Source organism: Liolophura sinensis, chromosome 7 (assembly GCF_032854445.1).
Source record: "Liolophura sinensis isolate JHLJ2023 chromosome 7, CUHK_Ljap_v2, whole genome shotgun sequence".
NCBI lineage: Eukaryota > Metazoa > Mollusca > Polyplacophora > Chitonida > Chitonidae > Liolophura > Liolophura sinensis.
In genome coordinates this window covers 11,339,825-11,361,541 of record NC_088301.1, presented here as the reverse complement: position 1 = coordinate 11,361,541, position 21,717 = coordinate 11,339,825, and the positions used below count along the sequence as shown (strand labels likewise).

The 21,717-nt window shown below is 38.6% G+C and overlaps 1 protein-coding gene across 1 annotated transcript in view; it reads right to left on the bottom strand.

The window, feature by feature from the left end:
• LOC135471144 (voltage-dependent calcium channel subunit alpha-2/delta-1-like) overlaps positions 1 to 21,717 on the bottom strand; it is a 28,876-nt gene that overhangs the window by 3,379 nt on the left and 3,780 nt on the right. Inside the window, 21 exon segments of the mRNA XM_064750233.1 lie at positions 144 to 306; positions 685 to 823; positions 1,883 to 2,093; positions 2,882 to 3,086; positions 3,563 to 3,771; positions 4,866 to 5,021; positions 5,345 to 5,592; positions 6,285 to 6,371; positions 7,443 to 7,511; positions 8,046 to 8,198; positions 9,720 to 9,767; positions 9,769 to 9,865; positions 10,295 to 10,446; positions 10,448 to 10,549; positions 12,095 to 12,198; positions 13,145 to 13,266; positions 13,472 to 13,565; positions 13,568 to 13,599; positions 15,512 to 15,640; positions 20,551 to 20,715; positions 21,374 to 21,526. Coding sequence (XP_064606303.1) covers positions 144 to 306; positions 685 to 823; positions 1,883 to 2,093; positions 2,882 to 3,086; positions 3,563 to 3,771; positions 4,866 to 5,021; positions 5,345 to 5,592; positions 6,285 to 6,371; positions 7,443 to 7,511; positions 8,046 to 8,198; positions 9,720 to 9,767; positions 9,769 to 9,865; positions 10,295 to 10,446; positions 10,448 to 10,549; positions 12,095 to 12,198; positions 13,145 to 13,266; positions 13,472 to 13,565; positions 13,568 to 13,599; positions 15,512 to 15,640; positions 20,551 to 20,715; positions 21,374 to 21,526 — 2,838 coding nt within the window.

Genomic DNA, 21,717 nt, shown 5'->3' with positions numbered 1-21,717 from the left:
GGAAGCCAGCATAAGGTGAGCCTTACAGCTAAAGCCCCTTTGAGCTTTAATACATACTAGCACATCAGCAATATGTAGACCTACACATAACATCCACATTTTCTTCCTCAACAAAGTGAAACTTGGCTGGTGGCATAACATACCTGCGAGTTATCTTACAGTTGAAGTTGTAGAACAGCGTTGCTCTGTAAGAGTTCCAGTTCTCAATAACAAGTAGGTAAAGGTTAGTCCTGGGCAAGGCAGTCACATAGTAAAACCCAGACATACACGGCCCCGACACATTGCCCGTGATCATCCCACTGGGACCTGCACAATGGAAACGGTTAAGCCATAATACTTTTTAGCCACGGCATCATCATAACAAATGTCATGTTTCTGTAAGTACATGTAACCTGTGACAAACTTGTTATATTTGCCCTTCTTTGTTGGAGATTTAATTTTCCTAATTACATATAGCAAGTCCCCTTATAATATCACCCAGGCAACAAGCTTGTAGCAATAAACTTACAAAACAGCTTTAGGTTGAATTCATGACTTGCAAATGGAGAGCTCTAGGGTATGCATAAAATTGGACTTCAATGCAAAAATCTTTATGTAGAATGAATTGAAACTTAATTTATGAAATTACAATGCAAACTATTCAGTTCTGTCCTATAAACTGAACTGATCAAGTGCCTCTCTTACCTAGTGCTTCATCATTTACTTTGTAGCCCACAACATCCTGGATGCACCCAAAGTCATTGGAGAATTTAGGTATAGGGCCTCTGTTCTTGTAGTAGTCATCTGTTTCTGCAGGGTTACTAGGGAGTCCTGCTAATGTCACCTACACAAACAATTATACAAAGTCAGTTTTATACAATCTCATACGGTAAGTGGTCTAAACTTTCACTAAAGATCTAATAATCTTAGAAAGGTGTATTGCAGCCAGCTTGGATTTACCTGACAGGTGTTTTAGGAAATACTAAAAAATATTTGACTTACAAGATAGAGGTGGTTTGCTTGAATGCAGGCTGGTATCCTACTAGAAAAATGTAAGTTTCAGCACCAAAATGTAAGATTTTAAGAGATGTATAAGAATTGGCACATTTTGGGGGGACCAAATTTTAGGTCATTTATCGTATTTCAATTACTAGTTGAAACAATACATTTGTATCAGCAAATTCAAAATAACAACCTCAAAAGATACCATGATGCTAGGAGGCATGTAAATTGCTACTTTTTATGTATTTACATGAGCAGTTAGAATAACTCTGACAGAGGTAAACTGACAAGAGGCCGTATTTCATGGACGACATGTGACCATTTGCCAGATATCACACTGTCGTCGCTGCCCTGCCACATGTGAAACTTTTCTCAACAGCTCGGCTACCAGGCTGTTCACTGAACACAGGTCATATAAGACAGAATGAAACTGTTTGAACCTGATAAAGTCAAATTTCAAAAATACATCCAAAGTTTGATCTTCACTGCTTAACTGACAATGTGGCTTTAAACCTCAAAGTAAAGCTAATACTGAGATATCCTGGTGTGTTTTTATATGAAAAGATTGAAAAGCATCAGGTAGTCCTGGATCAACTGACAAGTCATTATAGCAAATCATAGTGCTGGATCTCTATGATATACAAGACATCAGGAAACAGCTCTGAATGCAGTTTTTACAATTATGGAAGTAGTATTTTCAACAAGAAATACACTTTTGTGAGGCCTGAATTAAGAAGTGTATGGAAATATAAAATATATCATGGACTCATTATAACACAATGATCTGGATACTGTCAGTTCAGAAATATGGTCAGCATATTTTTGTGGTTGTTATTTTTTAGTATTTCTTATTTCTGAGTACTATCAGCAGAAGTTAGCATTTATGATCACCTGGACCTACCCTGGGAGCACTAGGTGAAATTCGGCAGGTTCCCTGGAAGTCTATAGACTCTGTTCTCTCTAGGAAACCATGTTTGTAGATGAGATCCTTCATCACCTCCCCCTCTTTACGCCCTAGTGTCACCTTAGAATACTTGCTCTTGTCAAGGATGCTAACCAACATGAAGTCAGGGTCCATCACCAGGTAGGCTGATGTGTCAAACAGGTAACACCTACAACATCACACAGTTTCAGGTCATACTTACATCATTCCAAGACCCTAGTCTCTAACATGAAATCTACATTGTCTTGCTTTCAAGTGTTCTCATGGCCTCAGTGACAATAAGCATCTGTTCAGGTGGTCTTACACAAAGTCTCCTTGAGAAAATTTGCATACACTTACATACATATTTATGTTTCCTGTAGGAAAGTTCATCAATAACATGATTTACTCCAGCTCAATCTGATGTGTCTCCTTTTCCGTCCACAACAATTCCAACGGCAAAATATACAATTTGTAACACATCACAATCAAATTTCTGGAAGAATAAAATTGGACAGATGTGAACAAGGAAACCAGCATGTAGAATACATTGATTCACTTTGTGAATAAAGGACACATATTCACTTGATAACTGAGTGAAAATAAAAATATGAAAAATATAAAAGAAGGTACAACTTTTGGTTGGTCTTTCTACTGATGGTTACTTTATGTTTTCTTTGCCTTCATGAGAAATTCTAATTAAACACTGTATAAAACTGACATATCTGGAATAAAATTGCAAAAATACAGTCTACATTGCTACCTATATCCACATTTTTTTTTGTTTTCATGTCACCTGAACTATATTTACATTCACTCGCACCCTACCTGACCTACCTCCCCCAATTCAACTAGCTTAGGTTATATGTTAGGTCATTTAATGCATTTCATGTTACCTAGCATCCAGCTAGTATGCTACCTGCCAATTATGACCAAAAAGACCAACTTTTCATGTATCCTTAAAGTTAAATGCCTGACCTAGTCTGACAGCCTGGTTCTCCATCAGGGCACTGGTACAGCTGTCCACATGACTTCTTGAAGTCACTGGCCTGCATACTCCCCATAGTCTTGTTCTGGAAGTCATCATACAGGATGTCCAGTCCTGTCACTGCCTCCACTCTCTCTGTGGCACACCGCCGGTGGTTCCGATTGGGCCCTGGCGCTTTGCTCAGGTAACACACAGCTGAAGGAGACAGAAAAGATCTGAATGAGGTTTCAACAGTAGGGACAATTCACTAGTTCACACAGCAGGGTATTTCTTCAAACTTTTCTTTAAAATATTTATCAGTGTTTTCTGAGGGTATTATTTCCGTACAGACAGATAAAATTACACTTTTTGTGAAGCCCTGAAATTGGCCTAGCCAACCAGTGTAGTTTTGCCTGCTGCTTGTGTCACTAAACCCTTTTGGAGATGTGATGGATGAGGGTTTGCGTACAATTTTTGGAGATCTGAATGATGAAACATTTGTGCACAAATACAGCATTTCGAAGGCAGTGCACGTTGAAAAGATTTTTGATGTCATTATTGTCTGATACTTGAAACTTCCTTTATCGTTTCAAATCTTGCCACAAATTATTCATTTTATTGACAACAATGCAATATTGCGTTTTTTTTCATGTGAGAGAAGATATATAAAAAACACAGTGGTTCCTGCTCACCTATCTTACAATCAGCATTTTCCTCACATCTGCAGCCGCCTGGTTTAGGTCCGGTGATGTTCTGACACTCTTCGTCTGTGCGTGGCGTCATGCCCTCAAAGACGGCCTGTGATATTGTGTTGATCTTCCCTACTCCTGCAGCATCCATGTAAGGTGTTGAGATCGAAGTCCGCTCAGGATTTGCGCTTGTTCGTTTGTACCATGGACGTCTGAAATATACAAAATCATGGCTTAATTCATTTGGGTCACTGACAATAGAAGTTCGTTCTTTATTAAGTGCAAAAATATTGTGTTTGACCCAAAAATTTGGTCAATAACTAAATTACTCATATTACCTGACCCTGACAGTTCTATTGATCTCAAGAAGATGTTTTGAGGATTGTTTGAAAGGTAGGATGATATAACGCTGGAAAAAAATGTCAGCACCAAAATTAATATTTCATGTTCTTTATTTGCCTCTAAATGCACAATTTGTTGGACAAAATTTTAAATCAAATACATTATATAGTACAGCTTAGGCTAAAAGTCAAAACCAGGTAGGAGATTTGCACAATCCTACAGGTCTTTTAGAGTTTGTAGAGGGTTTGTAGAGCACCGGTAGAGAGGCTCACCTGCAGAGTTAGTGATCTGTCCAATGTGAGAGGACCCAAGGCAATGAATTCTTGCCTAGAATCTGAGCTTATGTAGTTTAACATTAGGAATTAGAAAAAGTGATTTTCTTTGGAAGAATATGGACTTCCAACATAACCATGCGTAGAGCTTGTGTTATTACATATCACTGTCTAAAGGCAATTTTGGTAACAAGTATGACTGATTTTACAGATAGCTGGATATAAACAACTCTCTAAAAGAAATAGACTATAGTTACGATGAGTGAGTTGACGGAACTATATTCACCCCTTCAACGATAATCCAAAGCGCCTCAGCGTGTCTCAGACACAACTCAGTAGAGGGTTTGTCACACATCAGTAGAGCAGTATTCAGCATCTCGGAGCGTGATACGAATGGTAAACAGCTGACTTTTAGTCTGAGCTGTACTGTACATACATGTATATTTCAAAATTGGTGTTGGAAACGAAATATTCCGATACTGATTTGTGATGGATTTGCACATAATTAAATTTGACAAATTTGACCAAGTGTAACAACACTATCAAAATGAAACATTTCTATTTCAGCAAATCTGTTACATACAAGCAAATGTTCAGGAATTTCTTTCTTCCGCTGGTTTCATCTAACAGACATGATACAGAATGTCTTTTACAAACTATTACATGCACAGAATGCACAGTGATGACCTTACTTTGTGGGGTCATAAACTCTCTTTGACCTATGACCTGGGTAGGTTCTGAAGACGCCACTCCTCAGTCCGACATTGGTCCATTTGACCTGACTGAGGGACTCAAATGCACGGTTCTTCCAAATCTCCTCTATAGGCTGTGTGATCAGAACATCTGCCCTGTAAAACACAGTACACAAAGTTCAATTTAGTTACATATTTCACACTCAGTTCAACATAGGAATTAGCCACCTTGACAGCAAAGATTAAAAAATTCCACAAATATGTATGACGATGTGAATTTACACTTCAAAAACCAATATTGCTCTCTGAACCCATATCAACTTATTATTACCATATCTGCAATTGTAATTAATACTCTTTCTCCTAATATTTGTAACCCTTGGAAAGCCCTGCACCAGTCACAGGGACACATGAGTTCTCAAGTTTTGAACACTGATTGCTGAACGCTAGACGGACTAGAAATTCTGCAATTATTCTACCTGACTCCTTTATCATAGAGTTGCCCCCCCTCACAGCCAACATCCTCCTCATAGCTGTTGATCCATGTATGAGCATTGATGGTTTTCTGGGCAAGGTCATCGTCATAGATGTAGCGTGTGGGGTCACAGTGGGCACCAGGAGGTAGGAAGATTGTAGAGTAGTTGTAAGTTATTCTCAGTCCGGGATACTTGTCCTCATTCTCTCGGACATCCAGCATCTCAAACACACCCTTCAGGACTTTACGAACCTGTGAATGAATGAACGTTGAGGTAAGAAAAAGCAGTTATAGTCTTTGACATGAGAATAACAGTATTCAAAAATTAAAACATAAAGGAAACAACAGCTTCGTAAAACCAGCAAACAACCTAAATCAGCTAGAATTTGCAAACCACTTAAAAATAATTTGGAGATGATACCGTACTAAACTCAAATATTCAACTACAGAATTGCCAGCAAACACTGCTAAAACATGTAACACACTCCTGGGCTACTCGAGGGCAAATTCATGTTATGAGCGGGCAAGACCTATTCTCTTCATGGGGTTTCACTGGCAGATGGTTAAGTCACTGGCTTGCTGTGACTGTCAAGCGCTTGACCAATGAAGTTGCCTGTTCGAATCAAGATCTTTTTTCTGGCAGCAGGTTTTAAGCCAAAATCACCGGCTTGCTGTGACTGTCAAGCGCTGGACCAATGAGGTTGCCTGTCTGAATCAAGATCTCTTTTTTGGCAGCAGGTTTTAAGCCAAGAGGTTTCTCAAGAATCCTCCACTACAAAGCTGATCGCCATCACAAAACTGCATTAAGAAATAATCAATAAAGCCTGTTCTGTTCGCCAAGTCCAGACCTGGCAGCTAGGGGTTAGGTGCTTTTCACGCCAAACTTGCCATGAGGGTCGAGGCCCTACTCTTTTTCAGCCCAGAAACCCTACAGGGGTACCTACCTTGGTGCTATTGTATTCCTTCAGGAGGTTATAGTAGCTGGTCTTGTAGGGACTGCGGTCAACAGGTTCTTTAGAGCGGCGGAACTCCTGTGAAGTGATATATTTATAGCCATAATGAGTCATGGGTCAAAACTTCATATAACACATGCAATGTGATAAGCACTGAGACAGACACAATGGTAAAGTGATTTCATATATTCATAGCATTTTATTAGTCACAAACCACAGGCATTTGTTATGTGATCCACAAATAAATCTTTTTGTTAAAACAACCGCAGGCAAATACATTAAAATGCATCACTTTACTGTATAAGCCAAATGCGATAAACTGAAAGAAGTCTTACCAAAAGATTTTATATCCAAACAGTTTTATAGCTTTGAGTTATGCTACAGATATAATCAACATGGGAACCACAGGCATACTCCTGTCACATATCTTGTGATTGGTGTTTATAACATGTGAAGAGACAAACACGATGGCTTTATAAATTTTCAATAACACTTATTTTTTGTTTTCAATAATGGATTATTTCGTTATATCAGTTGACAATTAGATAACGATAAGGGAAACCAGAAGGTTCGTGAGTGTCTTGGTAATGTTGCATAAGACTAATCACAGCTTACTGCTGACATTTTCACTTTCTCATTGATTTATTTATTTATTTACTTGATTGGTGTTTTACACCGTACTCAAGATATTTCACTTATATGACAGCGGCCAGCATTATGGTGGGTGGAAACCGGGCAGAGCCCGGGGGAAACCACGACCATCCACAGGTTGCTGGCAGACCTTCCCACTTACGGCCGGAGAGGAAGCCAGCATGAGCTGGACTTGAACTCACAGCGACCGCATTGGTGAGAGGCTCCTGGGTCATTACGCTGCGCTAGGGCGCTAACCGACTGAGCCACGGAGGCCCCACTTTCTCATTGGATTAAATTACTATAAATCTTCAGCCTTCAATGTCTACAGCATATTTTGTAGTGGAATTATTATCATAAGAAGTTATCATTTTTATACATGTTTTTCTTAATTAAACACTTGTTTAGTGATCTTGATTTAACTGAGCATGGTCCAAAAATAAGTTTAAAACTAGATTTCGGAGCTTGACTTCAATCAAAACTGGGTTTGTTCAGAACTATCTACATTTGACATCTTACCTTGTCTGTGTCAGCCATACTGTAGGCAAAGGAGAATCTTGATCCCTCCAGACCAGCGTAGTAATACGTCTGCCAAGAGATGTACATTATATCAGCCATAGCAGAGGTAACAAACACAGCACTCAAAAACATGTAAGCCTTCTCTAGTCAATGACAAATTCCCACTTCCAGATAAGAATATTCATGCCACAGATATAACCCTGATATTATCATTGCTAGAAAAAGGAACCACATTGGACAAAATTTTCACACTTCTTTAATCTCAAAATTTCTATTCACAGAAAAAACATAATTTCCTAATATTCCCAGTCAGGACAGTAAGAACCCCAAAGAAACCCATGGAGTTCAGGTTTCTCCATGCATACTACCCTAGGTAATCTGAGTTTGCTCCACTACCCCAACTTCGAATGCTCTAATCTAGCTTTACAGGAGTTCCCAGAGAGTTACAACCTGTAGCTGTGTAAAGGGAGCATCTTTCCTGTGTCTAAACAACTGGTTAAGTTGGTATTTCGGATGTGCATATCCGAGTTCAAATCCAGAGAGTAGATCATTCACGCTTTACATCTGTCATTATCCTTGTTACCAGAGAGTGTGCCCACTTACCCGTGGCATACCGTTGAGGCGTGACTTCTCCACCCGTATTATTCCTGACTTGCCTGCTCTCATCTCTTCTTCTATCATTGAGAACTCCTTTGGGTTTCCATCCTTGTCCCGCTCCAACTCCGAAATTGGCACAAACATAGGGTCATCAACCAGCTTCAAGAAAAGATTTTCAGGTTACTATGGTGTACTTTTCCGTGCTTAAGTTATTCCCTTACTAACTTCACAATTATGCTTTCATACGTCTGTGACATTTAGTCTAACATATTTTGTTTAAATTTTAATTATTTTTTTGCATAATTGCTCAAAATGCCATGGCTTATTCCTTTAATACATTTTGGAGCGTTGTAACATCATTCATCTGTCAGTCACCAAAGTCATAAAAACTGTTACATTTTTTTAATAATAACCATAAATGATAAGCACCCTAATCATGAGTCAACTTTTTAAGGTCAAACAAGATAAGACATGGACATTTTCCATATGTTATAATCAATAATTTTAATATTTACATTAAAAATATTAATGAATTATTTTCACAATGAAAATGCCCACGATCTTATCCAGGAGAAGTCTGCTGATTAAAATGTTTGCAAAAATTAAAAGCACTGCAGTTCACATTTAACACAGCAAGTGTTATGTATGTAAGATGTCATTATCAGCAGTACAGGCTTAAACCAGGATATCACAATACCGATACATATAACATTTATATACTGATGTGCAATTAACAGAAAAAAGTGAAAAAGTCTTATGTCAAGCATGTATGATTTATTCACAGATAATATAATGTGTTTCATGTTGTAATATGTAATACATTTATCACAATTATTGTAGAATATTATCATGGTTAACTATTTCGCTACCACAAGCGGCTAGCCATACCCCTCGATCCTCACGAGCAGCTACAAGCCGCATAACACATTACCTCTGATTGGTCTAATTTTGCATGGAAATTCAGATTTTTTTGTGAGCTAAACCAATCAAATACTGCCTTATGAGATCCTATAGAAGCCACACAAACTGTGTTCATAGATTTTCACTGGCTGCAAGCAATAAAAAGTCGAGAAATAATGTGGAGAAGATTCGACTTTGTATGAGTTTTTGGACAAAATGGCGAACTCAAGTACAGGACATCGATTTCGAGGGCTTTACGAATGAAGACATTTGGGAGGAGTTCGATTGGGATATTTCGGTTTTCAGATGTTAGCAGCGACATGGAAGAGTCTTCCGTGGAAGAGGAATTAACTTTAGGTTAACTACGCTCCAGAATAAACGAGAGACGCAAACCTGAACAATCAGAAGCAACAATAACATGAACTATTGGAAACAACCAATTTAAGCTCTCCACCTTTTTTTATCAAAATTTTACTCAAATCGAGAGATACACAGTTTTAATAAAGTAATTCTCTGTTTACAGGCTTCAGAGCAAAATTACCAACTGCCACCAAAAATCTGATGGTTGAATTATCCAGAAATCATTAAAACAAAAAGTTTGAATTTTTTAGTGCAAAACTGTATTTTCCCCTGTGGCCTGCTGGGGACCACGTGGTGAACAGGGTTGCGGTAGTGAGGGCTGTATGATGTTGTGGTAGCAAATGTTTCTAAAATGTTGATAAAGTGACAAATTGAATTCATGTTTTAGTTCAAAGAATTAGACAATTCCAACGAGCTTACATTTGTGCTGGGTTTGAGTCGTGGATGGAAAATTGCCTCTCCTTGGTTCATTAATGAGGAAAGAATAGACTGTGCCCCTCATGTGACTGGTAAGGACATTGCCGATCTCATCCAGGGTCGCATCAATACCCACCACACCTATGGTCCTGTTTCAGAAAAAACAGGGATATATCAGTGTGTATTAACTGTCAGTCACATTCAGTATGGCATCAATGGCATCAGTAGCCGCCAGGGGCTAATGTCCTCTCTCAGGGAAAAACCATGGATACATCATTACTGCACAATAAGAATCAATTTCATATGATATGGTTTAAGACATAAGAATCTGGGATACATTAACAAGAGTGTACAATAAGAGTCAATCTTACATACAGTATGGCCAACATCCATAGTCAGGGAGAACTATTGCATTTTTCCCAGCCTGTAATTTTTTCTGTAGAATAATGCAAGTCAATAGTTCATTTTTGGGCTCACTTGAGTTAAAAACCAAATACATGTTCTAATTCTGTTTGAAGCAAACTGGAAAGGGTATGTCAACAATTCATGTTCTTGGACATTCAACGCTCAATACTCACTTTCCTGTCATTCTACTGATGACCGGTATGGCTTGAGTGACCATCAGCCCTAAGGAGAATGAATCCAGGTACGGTGACGTCCACAGGCCACGTTGACTACGGGCGTTGGATGCTAGGAAGTCAAAATAGTTGCTCATCTGTGAGATAAGGTTTTTCTCCTGTGTCCAATCTCTGTAAGCTGCCATTGTTCCTACATGCCAGTCTGCCGGGGAATTCCTCTGCATCCTCCTTGGTGAGGTAGCTGAAGATTCTTGCCTGTCAACAGAGATAGGGGTGGGTGTGTGTGTTATTGTAAAAGTCACTTTTTCAAGTGCTTTATTTCCATGTTGCTGTGAGTTCAAATCCAATTCTTGCTAACTTTGAGTTTGCCATGCACATGGTAAACGGCTTTGGTTTACATTATCCCTTATTAAACCTGACCTCTACTACATACATGTAAATACAAAAATCTGGAGTACAATGTAAAGCCATTTTTTTCACCCATTTATCTGACTTGAGTACAATGTAAAGCCATTTTTCCACCCACTCTCTGACTTGAGTACAATGTAAAGCCATTTTCTCCACCCATCCATCTGACTTGAGTACAATGTAAAGCCATTTTCTCCACCCATTCATCTGACTTGAGTACAATGTAAAGCCATTTTCTCCACCCATTCATCTGACTTGAGTACAATGTAAAGCCATTTCTCCACCCATTCACCTGACCTGAGTACAATGTAAAGCCATTTCTCCACCCATTCACCTGACTTGAGTACAATGTAAAGCATTTTCTCCACCCATTCACCTGACTTGAGTACAATGTAAAGCCATTTTCTCCACCCATTCACCTGACTTGAGTACAATGTAAAGCCATTTTCTCCACCCATCCATCTGACTTGAGTACAATGTAAAGCCATTTTCTCCACCCACTCTTCTGACTTGAGTACAATGTAAAGCCATTTTCTCCACCCATTCACCTGACTTGAGTACAATGTAAAGCCATTTCCTCCACCCATTCACCTGACTTGAGTACAATGTAAAGCCATTTTCTCCACCCATTCACCTGACTTGAGTACAATGTAAAGCCATTTCCTCCACCCATTCACCTGACTTGAGTACAATGTAAAGCCATTTCCTCCACCCATTCACCTGACTTGAGTACAATGTAAAGCCATTTTCTCCACCCATTCATCTGACTTGAGTACAATGTATAGCCATTTTCTCCACCCATTCACCTGACTTGAGTACAATGTAAAGCCATTTTCTCCACCCATTCACCTGACTTGAGTACAAATGTAAAGCCATTTTCTCCACCCATTCACCTGACTTGAGTACAATGTAAAGCCATTTTCTCCACTCATTTACCTGACTTGAGTACAATGTAAAGCCATTTTCTCCACCCATTCACCTGACTTGAGTACAATGTAAAGTAATTTTTTCCACCCATTCACCTGACTTGAGTACAATGTAAAGCCATTTTCTCCATCTATTATAAATCTGACCGTTGTCATATAAATGACAAATGCTTGAGTACGACATTAACCACCAATCAATTATTAAAAGAAATAAATACTACACCTTGCTGTAATTTACCACTCTCAAATACTCTCAAAATTTATTCAGTCATTTCATTCTTTATTATTTATGTTTTATCGGTATATTGTTTTACTTTTTTTTTTCCGAACATATCATGTTTTCGAGGGTGGGGGGGGGGGGGTGTTTCTTGTCCCTGGGCAAAGACTGTTATTTGAGGCTATAATAAAAGACAAAGATGAGAGATAATGCCATATTGCACTGATTGACGGAATGAAGTTGACTCACGGCAGGGCTGAGCTGTGCATTCTTCTCCTTGGCTACATCCCATACCCGCGTCCAGTTGTACTTACAGATTGGTCCTGGCACATACCCGCTGCGAGTGTAGTAACCTGAACAACAACCAGGGCATTTGTCCCACAACTGCGAAAATTCAAACTTATCTATTTATTTGCTTACACACTAACAAACCTTATTCTGGTAATGTTTCCTCCTCTTTTACAACAGTGGACTGGGGGAAACCAGTGCATTGCGTTGAATACAGTTAAATAACTGCCTCCAATGTAAAATGACATCAGTCTTAAGACACCTTCACCTTTACACCCCAAATCACCTATAACTAAGTTGTTCATTTTGTTTCATTCTACTTCCTTACATCCTTGTTTCGTTTGAAGGTCAGAAAATATTGTACTGCAAAAACATATTTCATCATCAAAAGTATTATTTTTCTGATAATTATTTGGCTCTAAAAATGTACTCTTATGGGTGACATTTTAGGTCATATACTGCAGACTAAAAATATTACAGATCAATGCACTTTAATGGCTGGCTACAATTTGTTCTGTGAAGCTTTTGAGAGTGTAATCCCGGGTTTGCTTATGAGCACCTTATGACTCACAATGTTGACACTTTAGAACTATATATACAAAAAAGTATAGACTAAGTATTTTAAATGAACTAAAATTTTGTCACAAAAAATGCAGTCAAACCTCAGTGGTGTCAGATTTTCTGTCACTACTGAAGAGTAAGACTACTTCTTGACATATTTTAATAACTGTTATTACAAGTATACTTTGATAAGACTAGCTACTTTAAATCTCCAGCCTTTTCAACATTTTAAGCATTTTTTTCAGTGGAATTTATGCATACAATCATTACAACAATGACACCAAAAATGATTTGTTTGTGTCAAACTTCATAAACCTGTGCAAATAATTTCTCTACACCTCATAGTTCTCTCAGAATATCTCAGAGTAATGGTTGCAACAGTGGTTGAAAAGGTCAAAGACTTAGGGTAGTTGAGGATGACCAGTTGCCAGACAAAGGTTCAGTACATACCTGGGCCACACCTGACTTCTTCCCCATCAGTATCTTTACCGTCAGTAGCAAACACGATCAGAGATTGACATCCTGTGCGGGGACTACTTTTCAGGAGGTTAAATGCTCTCTCAAAGCCCTCTCTGAAAAAAAATCCCAAACAACCTCTATTTCAAATATCAAGAGACATTTTGCACAAGACCCAAAACAAACATATCTATATTGCTGCCTCACTGAAATGTCTTGCTGAAGATACTAGACACGACACACCCTACCCAGTCACATTATACAGGCCAACCAGTACTTGACCTATTGCTCAGATTTATAAAGACCACTACACTGACTTACTGTAGTTCACTTGTGCCTCCTGGCGTCAGTTTGGAGATTTGCTCTATGAGGTCCTTCCTGTGAGCTATGGTGGCTGGGACCCTCCTCTTCTCTGACAACTCAAAACTTCAGTGGCAAAATAATGCCATCTGCAACAACAAAAACACACACATACAAAATGTTGTCTGTGGACTGGTGACATATGTGTCCCTGGTAAAGTTCCAGATCTCTGATTATTGTACTGCAGTATTTCAACTGAAGTTAAAGCATTTTTCAAGCAACGCATTTTTGCTTGATTCTCACTGATTCATCCACTTAAGAGTTTTATGTAGTGTAATTTCTATCCAAAACACCTAAGGGGTGGCCTCAAAAATAGCATATAAGGCCTTAAAGCTCTTCCGAAATATGAAGTTTAGACGTAATACATTCATTTATTTGATTGGTGTTTACACCACACAAAAAAGGAATATTTCACATATAAGATGGCTGCCAGCATTATGTTGGAAGGAACCCGCGGGCAGGGCATGAGAAAAACCAAAACCAACAGCATGAGCTGAACCTAAACTCACAGCAACCAAATTGGTGAGACTCCTGAGTCATTAAGAGGGTGAAATATATCATATTTTTCTTTTAGGTCGCATTGTCATAGGTGTATTATACCATACTACTGTAAACCCATTTTATAATTTGAAACTTTAAGGTGTCCCTTTCCATGGAAATTTTGCTTAGAGAATCAGTGTATTTATAAGACATTTACTGCATGGAGTTCTTTCGATTTTCATCAGTGTACAAACCAAATCCACATTGGTTATGAGCTGAGCTTAAGCTCTAAATTTCAGACATTCAAAATGCACTACTTACATAAGTCCTAGACTGAACACAAATACTTAAAACTTTTTACAAACTGACCTACATTTTAGCTCTTCAGCCATTTTGGAGGACGATCTGTGTCTGGCTCGGATATCACCTGGACATCTAACACACTGTACAACACAATAGCAAAACTAAATATCACAGAAAAAAACAAGTATTACAAATAATTTTAGTCACTAAAAAAGAAATAAATCAATACACTGATAACAACTTAAACAACATGCCAAAATCTTAGGATCAAATTTGATTGACAGTATAAGAAAAATCTATCTATCCAGACGTAAATAACTAAAGCTAATGAGTTGAAACACTTTGAAAAACATTAAACCACTGAAAATATACACTCATTTACAAGTGCTTGTGAAGCTGAACTAAAGATCACAACAGTAAGTTTGACTTAAATTAAAATAATATGAATACACCACTGAAGACATAAAGGTTATGGATAACAAAACAGATATAGAACACAGAAGTATAAAGAGAAAGGGATTGGCATTACTCATACATAAGCAGTTACACGTGACTTCAAGGGGAGTGGGTGAGAAGCTATAACACTTTCTAAAAGAAATTATGCGGAGAATTAGATTTATTATCACTTGTCTTGGGTGTATTATATGAGACTTAGTTTATTGATCACTGAATTCTGATTCGTCAGAGTAGGCAACACAACACCATTCATTTTACCAGCCTGCCACATGTTCTGTAATTTCATGTTCAGCTTGTATGATTAAGTCAGGAATACTCAACCACTTATTGTATACCTCAGCCAAAATACACTTCAAAACTACTAATATTTTTTCACAGATCAGGTTACGATAAATGACCTAAAATTTCACTCATGACTAAGTTGCACATTTTGTAGGATCCTGAGCATTATCTTCACCTCAAAGAGATTGTTTTGAAGTTTACTTGGAAGGTAGAATGACAAACTACCATAAACATGCAAGTGTCAGCAATTAACCAAAATTAATATTCCATGACATTTATTTGCATCTAAAACTACACTTTTTCAGGCAGAATTTTAAGATCATGTGTCGTAGTCTAATTATTGGTCAAAGGCCGAATTTCCTCTCACTACTAAAGCCCAATATTAAAGCATTTGCAGTGAAACGTGAAAAAAAGAACAATACACAATGGCATAGTTTTGGTAGACACATGCAGAATAGGTTCACTTTGTCCACCCCTTACTTTCCAACTTCGTCCCAGTGACTGGCACGGGCACAGATCACATTGAGATAGTCTTGTTTCGTTAGTGTGCTGATCACTGCCTTGGCCACAGCCTTTGCTATAGAGAACTTCTCTCCTTTCATTGATCGGCTGAAAACACATCCAGAGTCAGTCCATAGTTAAATATACTGGCCGTAGAAGCTTGTGAAATAAATCAATACAAACACTAGCAGCGTGATATGAGTGTAATTTTGAATAAGCTTACCAGTCTGACAGAGCAGGGTAACCATGTCTGATGCTACTTTTACTCAGCTTTACTCAACATCAAAGGGAAGCCATGACTGTTCCATGGCTGTTTTCATGTAGATCATTTCAAAATTACACTGGAAAGTTTTGTTATATAGTTGTCTATAACGGGATAGGAGTTTGATCCATGAGGTAAATGAGACTTCTTGATAGATAGCAATACATGTACATTTATCCCGGATATGTTTTATACTGCAGCTGAAGCGGTATTGAGCTAATCATAAACATGCTCTATTTACCTTTCGGGAGAAGACACAGTCATCACGCAATTAAATATTCCAAGTCCACTACCAAAGCCTTAACTAGCACTATAGATAATTTTTTTCACAGGTGTACGGTACTCCATGCTTTTCACGAGAGAGAGTACAGGCCACCATGATACACATTTTTTCAAATACTCAACACCGCACTTTTGTGCGTCCCCAGCAATACACCTAACAAAGATAAACCCTTATAAATATACCGCTAATATCTGTAGCGCTGATTTAACACAGCATATAGGGTGGTGCGAAAGGAGATCACTTCAGTGTTCGTGGCCAACATTTACATACAAGTCATTGCCAAGTGTACACATTTAGTACCAGCTTCAAAAATGGCGTAACTGATTTAGGTTATAAAATCTTGAAGTGGATTATTCGTATTATGTTGAGTGAACATTACCATATACTAGTAACCTGCAGACAGGCCAAGGGAAGAAGATCAGAACATGGGCCACTTTCACAAAACTTTTCATACCATGCTTTTCTGAAGATACCTAGGTTGCCTTTTCTAAGTTATGAGAAAATGATCACAAATTCATCTTAAAGTGTGCTTGGCATTCTTATATTAATTATGACACACATACACACATATATATAGTCTATAAATTACAAAATAATGATCCTAAATTCTTCAAATAATACTAACATTTTTGAGTATGGCATTAAACAACAATCAAGAAAGAAAAGCTAATAACATCACATTTCCCACCATGGATTTTGATAGCGTGCTTACCAACAAATGTCATCAAGATACAACCTATCTGGTAAATCTCCAAGCTTTTCAATCATTCAAGCCCTTTTTTCAGTGGAATTTTGTAATCATTTTTACAAAAATGATGCCACAAATTATCTGTTTATGACATTAAAGATGCAAGCTTTGTAAAACTGTTTCTCTACACGCCACAGTTTTCTCAGAATATTTCAAAATGTTGGTTGAAGAGGCTGTTGAAAAGCTTGAAGAACTTGGATAAAAACACAACTTGCATATTGTAATAACTGGGGGGAAATGTCACCTGACCTTGACATGTACATAGACATACAGTCTACAAACTGCGGAAAGAGCTGCACTTAATGCTCCCATCAATACAACATGTATCTTGAATACTGTGGATTATAATATTTAATATTTGTTTTCATATTTATCCAATAGCAAATGTTGCCCCAATGAAAAAAAATGCCTAGTCATAATAACTGGTAGGAAATGCTACAGGTATTTATTTATTCACTTATTTGACTGCTGTTTAAAGTCATACCATTTTTCAGTTATACCACATAAGTCAGGGTTATGCGTGGAGGAAATGCCTGGAGTAGGAAATGCTACATGACCATGTGGTAAATAAATAAAGAGAATATGGTGTGATAGATTTTCTCTTGGGTAACATAACTGCATGTACATACAGAAGATCAACTGGGGCTTATTCTTCCACACCTAAACACATTGCCCATCTGCTAGTGCATTTTCTGAAAACAGATGTATTTTACACTGAATGTACCTGTTTGAGTACAAATTGTGTGTTCAATCAAAGGAAGCATAACCAACTCTCAATGTGGAGACAAAATTAGGCATCAGTAAAATTATTTTCCACCAAATTTCATAGCAATGTTGCTACAACCAACCAAATGCTGCCTAGGTAGTTTCTGACAGGGGTCCAAACCTGCCCAGGTAAGAGATTTCCTTAAGCCCTCTAATCTGACCTGGCTGGGTTACCTGACAATTACCTTAATCCTCTCTCACCTGGGTCACAGCCCCTGGTTACCTGATTACCTTATTGTTTCCACCTATGAGCTAGACAAGGCTGTTTGTAACACTGGTCAGCAAGCTGCAGCCTGCCTGGCCAGCACAGGTATAAAGTCTCACTCTCTGCACCTCACAACACAACTCCTACAGCAGTCAACTAGCACAGTCCATCCAGAGCCAGCAAACCTGCCTGACTAGATGCCGGCGAGAGACACTTACAAGGACTCAAGAGCAACAAGACGATATCCTACCACCCATGAGCAGCCACAGGAACTCTGCCTCAGTGACAGGCGGGACAACTGACCCTTGATCTCTGGGCCTGGTGTATCACTGGTGACAAGGACTATGGAAATCTTGCACCAATGGTATGCCAGTGTGACAGAGGGCAGGCCTTGCAACCACCAAGAATTAGTAAGGAGTAACACACAGGTACATGAAGCGTACGTTCAAATGGAGACATGCTCTTGGAACATTTCACATCTATTGAATGGCTCACTCAGAATACTTTACCCGTTTGCAGTGTATGTGTGGAGCTTTTGTAGAGTGGCGCCATTATACACAAGACAATAGTGACCATTTCTGACACTGGTGTCTGATGTGTGGAAGTGTTCATTCACCCCACTAGCACCATCCTATACCAGTGTTGGACTTCATCCACACCACCAACACAAGTGTTAAATTGTATCAGCAGTATCAAAAAGCTGTTGTTGGGTTCTCTGCAGCATTGTACACAAGTGCCATGTGACAAGAGCTTCACCCAACACCAGTCCTGGATCAAGCCAGAAGCATCATGTAGCAGTCCCGAATCACAGAACTATCATCCTTTACCAGCCCTGAATCACATCAGTGATGAACTTGAATTTCAGGCCATCTTATTTTCAATTTTTTCCTATTTTTCCCTATTTGTCCCATTAATTCATGTCAGAATAGGGCATCACCCCCGTACTAGTGCTGGATCACATCTGTATATTCCTGTACTAGTGCTGAATCACATCTGTATATTCCTGTACTAGTGCTGGATCACATCTGTATCATCCTGTATCGATGCTGGATCACATCTGTATCATCCTGTATCGATGCTGGATCACATCTGTATCATCATGTATCGATGCTGGATCACATCTGTATCATCCTGTATCGATGCTGGATCACATCTGTATCATCATGTATCGATGCTGAATCACACCTGTATCATCCAGTATCAATGCTGGATCACATCTGTATATTCCTGTATCGATGCTGGATCACATCTGTATATTCCTGTACTAGTGCTGAATCACATCTGTATATTCCTGTACTAGTGCTAGATCACATCTGTATCATCCTGTATCGATGCTGGATCACATCTGTATCATCCTGTATCGATGCTGGATCACATCTGTATCATCCTGTATCGATGCTGGATCACATCTGTATATTCCTGTACTAGTGCTGAATCACACCTGTATCATCCAGTATCGATGCTGGATCACATCTGTATCATCCTGTATCGATGCTGGATCACATCTGTATCACCCTGTACTAGTGCTGGATCACACCTGTATCATCCTGTACTAGTGCTGGATCACATCTGTACCATCCTGTATTAGTGCTGGATCACATCAGTATCATCCTGTACTAGTACTGCATCACATCTGTATCATCCTGTACTAGTGCTGCATCACATCTGTATCACCGTATACCACCCTGTAGCCAGATCACATCACTCTTTTGCCAGGTTGTTACAGTACCAGACAATGCCAATTCCATCCAACACCAAGGCATTATGGCATCCAGGCCAAACTGCATGTGCCAGAGCATATCCGTAGAATCCCATACATCATTCAGCCAGCATCTGTACCATTCCATACAGTAAGACATCACATTACATGTAGTATCATCCAATGCCAGAGTTGGTTCACATCAGTTCCATCTGACTGTTACACACTGTCACACCACAGAACATTAGTACTATTTTGTGCTCGAAAAAGTTTGTACTCAACAATTTGTTTCACATTCAGGAGCCATTTGGTAAGTAAATAAAAAACATTACTCACCACCTTCACAATATACTTATTATTTAGTCACCAGGAGAGTTTACGAGTAAATCACTTTCAAATCCACTCACAAGTGTGTGTCCTTAGCTTTTGCTGTTAGCCTGGCATAATATGACTCTCAACAGGCGTGCCAAGGTCAGCAGATGAGGATGCCTCGCTTGAACTTGTCTCCCCTAGAAAATCTCTTTAACCCCCATGTTAATAAATTAAATTTATTAACATTACACTCACCATGGACAATGTTCAATACAGACCAAAAGAAGTCTTGGATTGGCAGAACCCATGCTATGTTCAAATCTATATTTCCTGATGGTGCTTTGCTGAGGCTGTTTGCTAATATTATTGTAGGCCAACAGCTTTTGGATACACAAGAACGATCAATGTCAGCCATAACAAGAGTCAGATTGGACTGTTTCATTTTGCCTTAGGACACAAGTTGTATCAGCGTAAGTTCCTGTCATTGACAAAAAAGCTTACAGTGTTTCAATAATCACCTTTATTCTACAAGCGCAAGACAGTGTTGATGAGATAATGGCTGAAAGTTTCTTGTTTGAAATCTTTCCCTACAAACTGGCAATAAATACAAGTGGATCTAGATGTTTTTCTTCACCAGTGAGGCATAATTCAAATAATAGACTTTGGTGATTACATTGCTAAACTTATTCTCTAAAGCATTTCCATCTGTTGGCAGCTGACCATATTCAAGTCCTGCTTACTTACCTACAATCTAGGATTATGACTACATCCTTAGGGCCACTTGTAGCAGCAATGTACCAAGGTCTTGCTCTAGGGTCATAGTCATTGTAAAATCCTGCAAAGTTGATGGAACCCTCTCGACCCGGGTATGTTCTAATAACACCAGCAGTGGAGCCAAAGTACTGCCATCTGGAAGCAGAAGGAGGCCAAAACAGATTCATTAAAATCGAATACATTTCAAATGTTGGAATCTAATCCAAATTCAAATTCCCATGGAAGCATTGCTCTCATTGGTGAGCTGCACAAACTTGTGAAAACTAAATATGCATTTCTGGTGGGAAAAATGGTCATCCAATAGCAAAGACAAACTCAAATTTGAAATGTCACATAGACACTATAACACTGGAATTAATTTGTAGGGCTGATTTCATCATGATATCATCACAACTTAAAAAAAATACAGCAAAAGATGGAACCTATCTGTACGAATTTCTTCCATTTTTCTCGACATGACATGTACCAGTTGTAGAAACCAGGCATGTTCTCAAAACTCACTGATAAATATTGACTTTCTGTTCATGAAAAAAAAGACTTAAAGCTATAACAACTGGAGAACAGTGGGCAGAAATATCCAGGCTGTATAAAACACCAATCAAGTAAATAAATCACACTAAAATCAAACTTGCACGGCCCACTTTCATAAAACATTGTAAATCCATTTTCTGTAACTTTTCTTGTAAAGAGCATCATATTTACGGCATAATAATCTAGATATCTACATTTACTAAAACAGTTACAAGACTAAGAATTATGAGGTTTTGTGCCCCAGTGTGCTCCACTCACTTACCTGACCATGGGGTCCTTCTTGGTGTTTTCCTTGAACACATCCTCCAGGCCTGCAGTGTAGTATACAGCATGGATTGTGCGCGGGTCATCCCGAGGCACCTCATCAGAGATTTTCACAGTGGAGTGGGTTCGACTCACATTCTGCTTGAAGTACCTGTAATGTTGAAGACACATGGTAATACATGTAATATGCTTACAGTGTCATATACTGGCACGGTGACAATACAAGGAATACATCAAAGATCACAGATACATGTAATCATTTCCAACAAGAATGAGTTGTGACATCATTTTATCCAAACAATACAGCTTTGTTTGGATTGGTACAGGAAGCTGTTTTCAAAA